This window comes from Mixophyes fleayi, chromosome 6 (genome assembly GCF_038048845.1).
Source record: "Mixophyes fleayi isolate aMixFle1 chromosome 6, aMixFle1.hap1, whole genome shotgun sequence".
In the NCBI taxonomy this organism is placed as follows: Eukaryota; Metazoa; Chordata; class Amphibia; order Anura; family Limnodynastidae; genus Mixophyes; species Mixophyes fleayi.
This window is the reverse complement of record NC_134407.1, coordinates 158587435-158601274: the sequence shown is the minus strand read 5'-3', so window position 1 is coordinate 158601274 and position 13840 is coordinate 158587435. Positions and strand designations below refer to the sequence as shown.

At 40.4% G+C, this 13840-nt stretch overlaps 1 protein-coding gene across 3 annotated transcripts in view; it reads right to left on the bottom strand.

Moving 5' to 3' along the window:
* Nucleotides 1–13840, bottom strand: part of TLK2 (tousled like kinase 2) — a 125342-nt gene that overhangs the window by 77832 nt on the left and 33670 nt on the right. For 2 of the 3 annotated variants that reach the window (XM_075176899.1, XM_075176900.1), the window contains exons 5-10: nucleotides 13631–13674; nucleotides 13111–13212; nucleotides 12220–12315; nucleotides 11785–11877; nucleotides 1807–1917; nucleotides 577–713 (exon numbers count right to left, since the gene is read on the bottom strand). In XM_075176899.1, the coding sequence (XP_075033000.1) occupies nucleotides 577–713; nucleotides 1807–1917; nucleotides 11785–11877; nucleotides 12220–12315; nucleotides 13111–13212; nucleotides 13631–13674 (583 nt within the window). The remainder of the gene's footprint in view (nucleotides 1–576; nucleotides 714–1806; nucleotides 1918–11784; nucleotides 11878–12219; nucleotides 12316–13110; nucleotides 13213–13630; nucleotides 13675–13840) is intronic. The other variant, XM_075176901.1, reaches the window with a different exon arrangement.

The following is a 13840-nucleotide window of genomic DNA, read 5'->3' as shown; positions in this document are numbered from 1 at the left end:
GCTATAGAGCATTTACCCGGACTCCCATTTCAACATATGCTAGCAAGGGAAAGGATAAAGGGACTTGCAACCTGTGAGAACTGAAAGCTCTGAACAGGTTTGATCCATGCTTCTTATAAAAGGTGTTTCAGCTGAGGGAAAGGAAACAGTCTGTTTCTTCTCTTTAATAGTGAACGGTGGGTGCCTCAGACTATAAATTTCTCAGAGTTTCTTCAGGGTTTTTTTTCCCCTATTTTCTATTGTTTTTTTCGCCACCTTCATTCATTTATATAGCGCCACTAATTATGCGGCGCTGTACAAAGAAGCTCACTCACCCTGCCCCATTGGAACTTGCAGTCTAAAATCTTTAACATACACACAGACTAAAGTCAATTTAATAGCAGCAAATTAACCTACTAGTATGTTTTTTTTTTAGGATTGTTTTGCATGTCTTACACTGCGCCGTTTGGTTACATTTGTGTTTTAAATTTGGAAAATTAAATATAGACAGAAAGCAAAAGTGTGATACATGTGCCATGGTTATCAGGTAACAATGGCAAAAATTCAACCAAAGCAATAAAACATGCTTTGCCTTACTTGATGAGGTTCTGAAATGCATATCCATCAGTCCACTGCTCAGTGAAAGAGGCTCCATGACGGACAGTAGTGAAGTGGCCAAGCCGCAGCCGATCCTGCATACTTTTATCTCGACAAGCCATCTTCTCCTGTTTGGACTGAAGGGTACAGCATAAAGACATGTTTATAGTATTATCTAGCACACACACCATACACATAGCATTAATGATAATCTATCCAGCCATGTTTCTAAACACCTTAAAGCGTATGAGTAAAATATATTTTTTTATTGACTGCGCCATTTATTTATTTCTTCCCAATACAAAATACATAAAACATTAGGTTTAAAATAAAGCTAGTACTGCCAGCTTTTAACATCAGTGGGTCATACTCTCTAGTAGACAGTTATACTTAGACCACACAAGTCCAACCATTTGAAGGAGAAACTGAAGGAATAAAAAACAAAAGAAAACAAAAAAACACACACACAAAAAACCAAAGTCACAGCACATTTCTCTGCATGTCATTGTCTGCGTGGCCAGCCAGATGGTAAACTGTTATATTTCAGAATTAAAATAACATTTTATAAATCTAATCTAAAATTAAAAGCCTCTACAGTTTAAAAATTATACTATGTTTTGTCGGCATATTTTTGGTGCAGGAGGGTAACAAAAAGAATAGATGAATGCCTAGACAAAAACACAGGGAGAAACTTCTACCTCTATGGAAGTCTCCAGTTACCAGTCCATCACCAAGCATCCCATCTTCTACACCTAACCCAGAATTGAAAGAGATTTCCAGAGATCTCATTATCTCAATATAGACTCTGAAACCTGCGTTTCTTTAGGAACCCTGAAAAACCTGTCTGGATAGTTGAACATGGGCTGTTTGAATCCAACATTCTAAATAGACATATTTTAGACTAGCTATAGCCAGACGGCTGCAAGGCAACATTACATATCATATCTTACAAGCAGAACAATACATATGTGCATGTGTTCAAGAGAAAGTAGTCTTAAACTGATGTTTATGTTACCATGTAATTGGCTTAGCATGGTTATTGACAAAGTTTTCCCAAACCTCTGGTACTGCAAAAGTTACATAATGTCACAGAGATTTTGACCTACACATGACCATTAAGTAAAGACCAATTAGACACCTTAAGATTTTACAGGGCTAACCTCGAGAGATGCACATGATGGACAAAGTTGTGCACATGTGGAGTTCCCATCAAAAACCAGCAAGTCTTACCTTCTCTATAAGAAGCTTCTTGCTCATCGTCACACACCGATTTAACCGTTCCTTGTACTTTTCCAACATTTTTTTTTGCTCATCCATTTGCCGCCGAAGGTCACAATTTACCTGAAAAGAGAAGTAATCTTGATAAAAAAAAAGTAAAAAAATTATATATACTTCAAAAGAATCTCATGATCTCTCTACTATATCCAGCTTAGAGTCCAACCTCTATAATGTGTAGGAGAGGGTCCCACATGAAGTCTTAAATACAAGGTAGAAACCAGTGTTAGAAAGTCAAGGAGGTTTGAGTAGAGAAGAGTTATACTAAACTGTTCTACATATGGTTTTCACTCTTTGTAGGCTTCACTTCTAGAGAAAGCCCACCACAAATGGTAGCTGCCTGGCTGTGCATCCATTCAAACCTGCTGCTGGACTGAAAGCTCCTCCCCTCTCAAGGGTGTTCTCCTCAAGGGCCGGAACCACAATCTCTTGATTTATGTGGAAACCAGAGACCACTTTAGGAACAAATGAAGGAACGAAGGAACAAAGGAACAGGTATCAAGCCCGCCCTATCATCGTGAAATACCAGGTAAGGAACCTTGCAAGAGAACGCACCCAGTTCCGAAAACCGTCAGTCTGAAAATACCGGGTTTTATGGCCCAATGCTACCCACTTCACGCTGGCTGGCCACCCACGAGTGCCTTCCTAAGCCAGGGAAGTCTACCCAGTACCTTCTAGGAGTCATATAATCACTCAGGCAAATACAATTAGAAGAGTACAACAGTACATTTATTGTCATAAAACAATCACTAGAATATTATGTACACACAGTAATTAAATGCCAGGCAGTTTACTACATCATCTGTCCATTACCCTACTAGCTTAAGGAGCTACAGTCACTCGGATGTCCAGACTTGACCACCCATGATCTATCTCAGTTGCATATAAAGACTCTAGTAGAGAGCGACAACTCAAAACCAGATCTTGCACCTTCCGTGAATGAAATCCCAGAATGAATACCAGCCCCCCTGGAGTGGCTCCTTATATCTAGGGTCAAATTTCCTCAGTGTTTTCCCCCTCCCTCGGCAACCCCCTGGGGGGGGTTGGAGAGGGCAGAGAAGATGAGCTATCCTTCTACAGAACCTCCCCTGCTAGTTGGCCTGTCTGGAATAGTCTGAGAACAATGGACACTAATTAGTTTAGCCCACGCCAGTCTCTTTCAACCTGATCCCTGCACATAACCCCCTAGCTTCACTTTAAAGACAATGAATAACAACCTCACTGCCACGTCATCAATAGACAATACACAATATACATATTTACACTGAGCTACAATGTCCCCTTAGCCACATGTAGTTAGACAATGCAGTTGTAGTCTGCTGAGCTGGGGAACAAAAGCAAGGCCTATAAAAAGTACTTGCTATAATCCACATTATGTGAGAAACAAGAAACAGAATGGTTAGGCACAGTCAGGCAGATGCTATGGCTAGCAAGAACATTACTTTCCACTAGAGATGAGCGGGCTCGGATATGTGAAATCTGAGCCCACCCGAACGTTGCCGTTCCGAGCCGGATCCGAGACAGATCCTGGTATTCCCGCCAATTGCAAAACTGAAACCGAGGCTCGGAGTCATAATCCCGCTGTCGGATCTTGCGATACTCGGATCCTATAAATTCCCCGCTAGTCGCCGCCATCTTCACTCGGGCATTGATCAGGGTAGAGGGAGGTTGTGTTAGGTGGTCTCCTGTCCTGCTATATCTCGTGCTGTGCTCTGCTCAGTCCAGTGGTGCTGCTGGGTCCTGTGCTCTGTCCTTCTAAGGACATTGTTACTTCCCCATTATTCCCAAATTATAAAAAATATTAAAAAAAATATAAAAAAAAAAAAATAAATATCCCAAAACAATCCTGCAGTATAAGTCCATTGGTACTGCTATATTACAAAGTTCACTGATTCAGCAGTATAAGTCCAGTGGTAATCTCCTGTGCCGCATATAATTTTTAAAGGCTTTGCCGAGTGTATGTGGCTTAGGGGTATGCTCTCTTGTGCTACATATAATGGAAAACAAAAATTTGGAGGATAAAGTAGGGAAAGATCAAGACCCGCTTCCTCCTAATGCTGAAGCTGCTGCCACTAGTCATGACATAGACGATGAAATGCCATCAACGTCGTCTGGCAAGCCCGATGCCCAATCTCCTAGTACAGGGCATGTAAAATCCAAAAAGCCTAAGTTCTCAAAAAGTAGCAAAAAGAGAAACTTAAAATCATCTGAGGAGAAACGTAAAGTTGCCAATATGCCATTTACGACACGTAGTGGCAAGGAACGGCTTAGGACCTGGCCCGTGTTCATGACTAGTGGTCCAGCTTCACCCAAAGATCTAAGCCCTCCTCCTCCCCCCTACAAAAACATTTGAGAGAGTTATGCTGTCAGCAACAGCAACAAAACAGCAAAGAACTCTGCCTTCTAAACAGATGACATCACAAATCCCCAAGGAGAGTCCAAGGGTGTTGGTGGTTGTGAAGCCTGACCTTCCCATCACTGTACAGGACGAGGTGACTCCATCCAGCATTTGCAGCACGCCCTCTGCATATGCTGGAAGAATCACCCACAGTCCAGTTACAGATTTGGCTAATGAAGGTGTGAATGTTGTACACCGGGAGGATATTGATGTAGCTGGCGCTGAGGAGGATGTTGATTATGATGCAGACAGATACCAAATTGCCTTTCTCAATTTCTATTTATATTCTAGATTATATAACGGCTGAATAGTTTTCTATTTTACTCCTAGTGGAGAGGGGATCTGATGCAGACAGATACTAAACTGCCTTTGTCCATTTCTTTGTATATTTGAATTTCTAGTTCTACAGTCTATGCAGGCTGCTTTTTTTATATTCAACTACAAGTGTAGGGCGGGGGGGCATAGATAGCCACCAAAGTAACGTGGTCCATTCAATTTCACTTTCTAGCTTCACAGTCTGTGCAGCCTGCTTTTTTTTATCTTCAAAGTATTTACAAGCCTTGCAATCTAAATTAACTAGAGGTAGTGACGTGCTAGAACTCCACCCTCTATATGCTGCAGAGGATGGAGGAGCATCAAAAGGCCATTCAAGCCTACACAGCCACCTACGACATAGGAAAAGGAGTGGGGATGCGCCTGAGTCAAGCGCACTGGAGAATGATTTCCGTGTTGTGCAAGGTTCTGCAGCCATTTCAACTTGCCACACGAGAAGTCAGTTCCGACACTGCCAGCTTGAGTCAGGTGATTCCCCTGATCAGGCTTTTGCAGAAGCAGCTGGAGAAAGTGATTGAGGAGCTGGTACACCATTGCGATTCCACCAAGCATGTAGCTCTTGTGGATGAAGCCCTTCGTACGCTTTGCCAGGATCCGAGGGTGGTCACTATTTTAAAGGCAGAGGAATACATTCTGCCCACTGTTCTCGATCCTCGGTTTAAAGCGTATGTTGTGTCTCTGTTTCCGGCGGACACAAGTCAACAGCGGTGCAAAGACCTGCTGGTCAGGAGACTGTCCTCCGAAGAGGACCGTGACATGCCACCAGCTCCACCTTCATTTTCATCACTGTTTGTGCAGTTCCAAAAAAGAGGAACTGCCATTTCTATTGCTACCTTTCTTTCTGTATTTCCTGTGTCCTGTGGTCTGTTCTGCTAAGGGCATTGTTATTTCCAAGTTATCCAAAAGTTAAAAAAAAAGTTATAAAAAATTAAAAAAAAAATAAAAAATAAAAATTTTCCAAAATTAATTGGAAAAAAATATTACAAAATTTTAAAAAAAATCTAGCTTGTACTGCTATTTAAAAGTCTAACTACGATCATTCACTGTTGCTGTACCCAAAAATAATAGGTACTGCTATTAAAGTACAGTCCAGTGGTACTCTCCTGTGCCGCAGATAATTTGTAAAAGCTTTGCCGAGTGTGTAGTTATGTATCACAGGTTAAGAAGAGGCACAACACTGACAACCTGTTAGAGAAACTGAGGGAAATAATCTCTCTGTGGCTCACCCCACTTAGACTCTCCTGGGGTTTCGAATAACTGCCATTTCTAGTACTACCTTCTTTCTTTCTCTATTTAAAACAAAAGAAACCAAACCTGTCATTTCTATTACTACGTTAATTGTTTGTGCAGTCACAAAAAAGAGGAACTGCGCCCTTAACTGCTATGTTGGTTTTAGACGTCCATCCGGTGTCCGCCATCTGTGCCCTGGAATTCAGACCAGTTGAGGTTTTTTTTTATTATATTGTGGGGACCACTCCACTACGCAGTCCAGATACTTTTTTGGTGGAATTGAGACCAGTTGAGGGTGATATATTGTGGCCCCGGTACCAAATTGTGTACCGGGACCACTGCACTATGCAGTCCAGAAAGCTACCTCGGTGAAACGTTTTGGACTAAAAACAATATTGTGAGGTGTGAGGTGTTCAGAATAGACTGGGAATTAGTGGAAATGATTGCTAATGAATGTTATTGAGGTTAATAGCGTAGGAGTGAAAATAAACCAAAAAAAACTTGATTTTAACACTTTTTATGTTTTTTTCAAAATAAATCCGAATCCAAAACCTTAAATCCGAACAAAAACCTTTCGTCAGGTGTTTTGCGAAACAAATCCGAACCCAAAACACGAGACACCAAAAGTGGCCGGTGCACATCCCTACTTTTCACATCAAAAACCTCAATTATACCGAACTCAAAAGGTTCAAAGAGGAGTACTCTGAAGAACATTCAGGACCAAATTTAGGCCCCAAGGAGCCAGAGGACAAACATAAGGAGGTTGAACGTATAACACCCCTTGCAGAAAAGTTTGTATACCTGCAAGAGAAGCAAAAAGTTTCTGAAAGAAAAAAAGAGCGGAGACCTGAACTTTTAGCGAACTGGTATATCCGCGCAGAAACAGTCTTCATTAAGGTTTCTACAACCCTGGAAGACAAACCCTTGGATCTCCGGATTTTGGCTTCAACAGCCATGCCGTTAAAGCTAACCGCACTAGGGCCAGATGATGATACAGACTATGTCTGAGAAGATCAGGTCTGAGGGAAAGGGCCCAACCTGGTCCTTCCGCCATGAGAAGGATGTTTGCGTACAACACACGCCTGGGCCAATTCGGTGCCAGTAGGATCACTGGAAGACTTCCTAAATAAACCCGTCTGAGAACCCGCGGGTACATTGAAATCGGCGGAAATAGAAAACGCAACTGAAATTCCCACTTCGTGGTCATCACGTCTACTGCGAATGCCAAGGGGCCCCTTGTTCTTGCGCAAAACCTGAGAACGTAGTGATTGCACTGGTACGCCATTATATACAGATCTGGAAAGCCCCAGATCCAGGACTAGATCATGAAAAAACTTGTGGATGCAAAGATCACCCCCCCAGAAGGATTGCGTGTCTACTTAAGTAATTGCTTCCCAAATGTCCACCCCTGAGATGAACACTGCCGAGAGCGCCGGTACAAAAGTCTCTACCCAAGAGAACATCTGATCCGCCACTTGCATGGCTCCTGCACTTTTTGTTCCTCCCCGACGGTTTATGTATGGCACTGTTGTAGCATTGTCTGATTGAGGACTGACCGATCCTCCTTGCAATTACACTCCTTGATGGGCCAGAAGCATGGCCTTCAACTCTAGGTCATTTAAAAACAAGAACGACTCCCTGCTGGTCCAAAGGCCTTGTAATCAAAGCTGAAGAGTCACTGCCCTGCAACATCGCATCTGTGGTGAACAGGGTCCAGGACCATGGGATAAAGGAATGACCTGTCGTTAGTTTTCCTGAACCAGACACCACCGAAGAGACAGCAGAGTCTCCTAGGCTAAGGAGAAATGCGAAGCATCGAGATGGAGGGGAAATCCCACTGAAAGGCATTGGAGTAGAATCATTTGCCTTTCTGCGACTTGGGAAACCTGCATATTACTCCTGTGAAAAGAGAAGCGACCGACTGGAGCATCGCTTGTCGCCTTCCTAGGTCCCGAGGTAAAGAAGTTGCAAAGAACTGGTAAGGAGCAGGTCCCACCAGGTCAAAGATATACCCCCTGGACATGATCCCCAGGATCCAACTGTCTCAGGAGGATACTTGAACAATTGTAGGCGACCCCTGACCCCCCTCAGAGAGGGAGGGTGGTCCAGTCATGCCGACAACTTTTCTTGGACCTGATGCTCCACATTGAGTTTTGCAGCACATTTTGAGCAAGTATAAAAAAATAAAAATTAAAAATAAAAAATAAACTTAACACGGGAACGTTTCCTTTTTCAGTCGTAGGCTATTTTTTGTTTTGTTTTTTAAGTAATGGTGGGGGAGTGGGGGGGAAATCACAGTGCCACACACACAGTGGGCTAACTAACCACTACTTGTTTTGCCCATAGTTAGAACCCAAAACCGTAAGGTTGTACTTCAGAAAAAGTGTAATAAATGCATCAGACCATATACTGAATGCTTATTACAGTAACACTTTCCTAACCAGCATATAGAATACTTTATATAATAATCTGTTAAATCTGTATAATCCAGAGCACAGTAAATTTAGAATTTTATCTAAATGTGACAATTCTGTCCCATCAGGGGTACTTAGCTTATCCTGAGGAACAGGAACGCAGGGAGTGAGAAGGAGAAAGTCAGGAGCGGACTGGAGCTCAGTTATGTCAGCCTGATCTCAGTGTTTGTCAGGATGCTGCTTATTTGCCTGCGCTGCGAAGTACCAACAGTGGGGGGGTTTGAGGCTCCACTTACTCCCCGCACTGATATGTCTCCTTCTTTGAGGGTCCAGGAAGATTTTATCACAGCTCTGTCTGTCTTATGCGATTTCTGGTCTCCTGTCCCTGCGTCAGCCTCAATAGTTTGGCCTCCTGAGATCAAATTCCCCCTCTGCATCAGTGGGGGGGGCTTGGTACCTCCCTTGCAATGGTCGCTCACCTGATAAATGCCGACGTTCTCTGCCCAAAGACAGTGACGGATTTGCCAGGAGACCGTAGTGACAGCCGCACTAGACATGTGGCTGTAATTATAAACATGCAACTGACACTTTCGTACAGAGTAATGAGTGTATGAGAGCTGTACCGACAGAACCAAATTCCATCCACCTACACTGGGAATAAGCACAGCCAGCAGCACTTCTTACCCCCAAAACAGCTGAAAATGAATAAAAGCAAAACAAATAAAAATCGAAGTATCTAACAGTAAGTACTGTTGAACAGTACTTGTATCAGCCCAACTCCTTAAACAGTTAAGAAAGTGGGGTTACAGAGGAAGTAGCCAGCAGCAAAGTTAGTTAACTATTAAGTGCCAACGCCATGCACCACCATACAACCCCATGGAAGCAGTGTCCCCACGCATTAATGAAGGAGAAATCCACTTATCTGGTACTGGTTTGTTCGTACATTTACAAATTGGGTGAGCGCAATTTGTTAATGTTTACTTATCCTCAGGTTTTGTATGACTGCTGACAGGTTGAAATTTGTATCGCCATTATAAATAAAAGTGGATTATGAGGAGTACTGTTCATCAGTGTCACCTATGCACAGAATCCAATGTCAAATGCTTCCCATCACCAACAGGTGTTAAAAGCCTAGAGAGACTTCTAAGTGCCAATTCAACATTTATGTTGGCACCTCAAATAAATGTAACCCTGCCTCTATTTGTGGCAAGATCTTGTTATCCCCATGGCAGTAGTGATGGATGCAACAGTACATTTTTGAAATGATCAAAAAAGCATATTTGTATTCTAGGCAAAATAGTGACAACCATTATAGTTCCAGACACAACTAGCAAAGTTTGAGCATGCAAGTCAAATAGGAATTGCATCTACCCCTCTGCATCCAGAACAAAATCTTCACAATTACTGAATTTTTAACAAAGCCAGCATTCTGAGAAGTTTTTATGTTCCGTTTAACCTCTTACTAAAGGTTAAAAAGCAAAATAGTCATACCAGAGTGTTTGAAAAACTACCAGTGTCAATCCTTTCATTTTTACTTGCTTTAAAATTGAAAGCATTTATGCTGGTTCAACTTCCTTACAGTTTTACGACAACATTACAAGTCTAAGTTACCACCAAATCAGCACTATTGATTTATTTTGTTTTTTTTCCAGCGAAAGATGGCCTTTCATAACAATGTAAAAGTATTCTTACAGGGGTCACACATGTTGCACCTACACAGTATCTATTTTATCATGGATCTATCAACGGGTTGTCAGTCTCCAAACTGTTGGCTTTTTAGTAGGTCTTTATTAGGATTAACTTTTTCAGTTAATCAGCATTCAATTTAAGAATCAGAAACCCAGGACAGGACAAATGCTAGGAACATAGGTAGCCAATCCTCCTAAAGAAAAAAAAAAAAATTGCTGGCACCCAAGAGTTATATCTATTGATATCCTTGGTTTCACATCGTCCCAGGCTTTAGAAAATTTTCTTCTGGCTCCTAGACTAGACAGACAAACTCAAAATTATACATTTAGATTTTGTACAACCCTCGAATAACCTTGCCTGTATTCGGTCCCAACCCAGGCCAACTAAGTGAGGTTATGCTCCAATTTATTGATGTAGAGATATGTGGTTGTCATGTCATTTTTTCAACAAAGAAAAAGTGGCCCAAGGTTAGACTGGGTACACACTACAGGCAATTATAGCGCCAATCGCACGAACAAAGACTGTTCGGCCTGATATTCGCAAGTGTGTACACTGCAACGATGAGCGGAAATTGTTCCTAAGTTCATCGTATCGTGGAACAAGATTTTTAGTCTGGTTTAAAAATCAAATTAAAACGATGGAATGATGTCCTTCTAATTCTGCAGTATGTATGCACTCACGATCAGGATCTAAGATCTTTTCAGCAGATGGTTATGACATTGTACATGTTTTAAAAGATTTACCCTTGGATCTGTACTGTGTATAGACATGAATTGCATTCTGATCAGGACTGTTTTTTTCCCCGTAGTTTGTAAAATAGTTACGGATGTGGCATCGGGAGAAATTCTGTAGTGTATACAGAGCTTTACTCTTGCTTTCTGAATTAATTTCATTTCCAATTGCCACCTCGGATCACTGCGCATTTAATTTGTTTCATGACTTCACCTTGGGCTTTTTGATCATCAGGCTACAACTGAACAATTTTGATTGACTGCTACTTTTACAAAAAACTTTACTGCTCAGGGACAAAAGGGCCACCAAGATTCTGATGTACACAGAACTCATTGTTTATACTATGCTAGTTGATTTATTATAGATACAGTGGGACAGCTGCATATAATAATGAGGTGGGATAAATAGCAGTTTTAATTGGATGATTGCTAAATAATCTTCTTGCTATCCCCTCACAGTAAATACTAAACCCACAAATATACGCCTAAATTTATTATGAAAATGTAACAGCTACAAATACATTTAAATTTTATTACAAGTGATTGTATTAACATGCTGGATATCATGGAGAATAAATATCACTGAGACGAATACAGAATCTACATCTGTGGACCACTAGAAGGGAAGACACGCCAACATAGATACTAAATCCAGCCAAATTAAAATAAGTAATGCACTGAAATAAAACAAACGAGTAATTCTATAACTAAAACCATTATATTCAAAGTCTACAAAAGTAACATATAGCAATATCAGACAAGAGAAAAATTGTTCCATAAACCCTTCCCCCAGTCACTAGATTGAAGGCACATAACAGTCAAGAGAGTAGAGAACTGTGCATGCAGTCACTCAAACAGCGCCTTTATATTATTTTATAAAAATGAAACAAATTCGGGACTAATGTTAATTACTAATCAGTACATTAGCAGATCGCAAACAAAAAAACTTGGAAACAACCTTAAATGGTAATGCGCTCCTCTGTTAAAATTATAACATTAGCTGTAAATATGCCATTTATAAGCACGATATACAAATATAGTGTTTATCCACAGTACAGAAAGCAATCTGTTGTAAAAATGAAATACTGCAACTCATGTCATGCAAAATTATATGAATTACATTTATCCTAAAACTTACCCTTAATAAATCATCTATTCTTCCTTCCTTTTTTTCTAAGTCAGAGTTTTTGCTGTTTTCAAGCGCGGATATTTTATCCATTGTGAGATCAGACTGGGAAGAAAAAACAAAATTTTTTACATGTAAACACGTATGTGTCCAGATTTGTTTTAGTAACTACTTCTTTAGATTTCTTGGAGCATATAACTCAAACTGCTTGTGTACACTCTTAATTCCAGTATGACACCATTGACCGTTATGCTACACATAAACTGCCCCAGATTATGATGATTGGAATAGTCTTGTGATTTAGTAGTTAAAGGTGACAGATATAGCAAAGCCTATCCCACCATTTTAGAGTCATCAAAACTCATTAATGTCTAAAAAAAAAGGTTCTAATACATTTAAAAAGGAGTACACAAAAGTATAATTTTTGCTTTCTTAAGATTATCTCACCTGCGTTTGTCTGTGCTGGACGGAAATCTGTTTGATAGGGATGCAGGAATGCTCTAGGTTCACTGGTGTGGAGGAAGGAGGACTACTTTGCTGGCTCTGCAAATAAAAAGTGAATCCGTAAAAAGGCAAACATAGCATAGTGACACACAAATAACCAGAATGAAACAAGCAAGACTAACAGTGAATAGGTAAAACAACGGGAGGGTTGGGAAGAAAAGAAAAACAGAACAGAAAACACCCCTCTTCCAAAAGTAAAGCAAATTAAAAAAAAAAAAAAAAAAAAAAAAAAAAAAAAGTGAAAACAGCATAGGACAAAGTGCCTGTGACGACCTCCTAAGAGCACTAAGCTAAAACTGAAGATATACACTGTGCTACAGAGTGTATAGCCTGAGGGGGAGAAGTCCGTACTTTTTAACGGGGCATTAATGTTAACATTTCTTTATATTTAATGCAGGGTATTATCTTTACATGGTCTACTTATCTTTTGTGACCAGGTTCTTTTAGTTTGTTTAAACACAACAGGCAATTACGTGTGGCCCTCAGTGACCTTATTCCTCCTACCCACCTCCCTTCTAAACAAATGTACTCTACTTTCTTATTAGACTTCTATCTACAGTTAGGAAGGGGAGTGGTGCAGGCAGAGCTGGACATGTTTTTAGCTTTGAAACTTTAGCGAGTGCTCCAAATTATAAGATTTTGAAGTCTAAAACGTACACAACCAATAATGTTTTGGTTTTTTTTAGTCTTTATGGCCATCTAAGCACAAGCCTTGTATGTAATTTGGATGTGTATATATAGATATGTGTCAAGGTTCCAAAATGCTTTCATGCTTGGTAACATTCCTTGAAATGTTCTGGTAAGCAGACAAATCTGTAGCAACAAATGATTTACCGGTAAAGGTAATGGGTTTGATAAGGAATGTTGCGGTGAGGATCTGGCAACTGGTGGAACGCTTCTGCCAGGACTTGTCCCCGGGCCACTTCCCCCAGCAAACTGCATTAAAATAAAAACATAAGATGCCTTTGAATGAAAAGTGGTCAAACTATTTTACAGAGCACTATTGTGCTTCTTTGAACAGTAGTGTCAGTGCCGGCATCATGGTTTCAAGAGAGACAATTTACAAGTTACATTGTTTATATTCCAACACAATAAGGCACATTAATGAAATCTGGTCCACCTTAAAAAAAAAAAAAAAAAAAGTGATGTAAGCATCAGCATGAGGTGTTAACTATTATGATGATAGATATATCTATACATATGGTTGCTACAGGTTACAGTACCCTTCTCCTGTGTAACATGCCCCCCCCTTCAAATGATCATTTAAACACGGATGTATTTGTATTTTGTTAGAAAGATTAGTGGACATTCATAAGCCTGAAAATTCTTTAAAATGTGTTCAAAAGATATTTACCTCAAAATAATCACTAATTTTATGTCCTCTAGGAGTGTTCTTCCCTAAAGATTAAAAAAAAAAATTAAGTTACATTTCAAAGTTAAATAAAGTTGTGAATGATCTATACAGAGTTCTGTCCACACATGTAAAAGAACAAGGCTGCTTTTTGACATTTGCTCTAAGCATACCTTATCAGACAAAATTATTTGAGGTATAAAATGGGTCAAG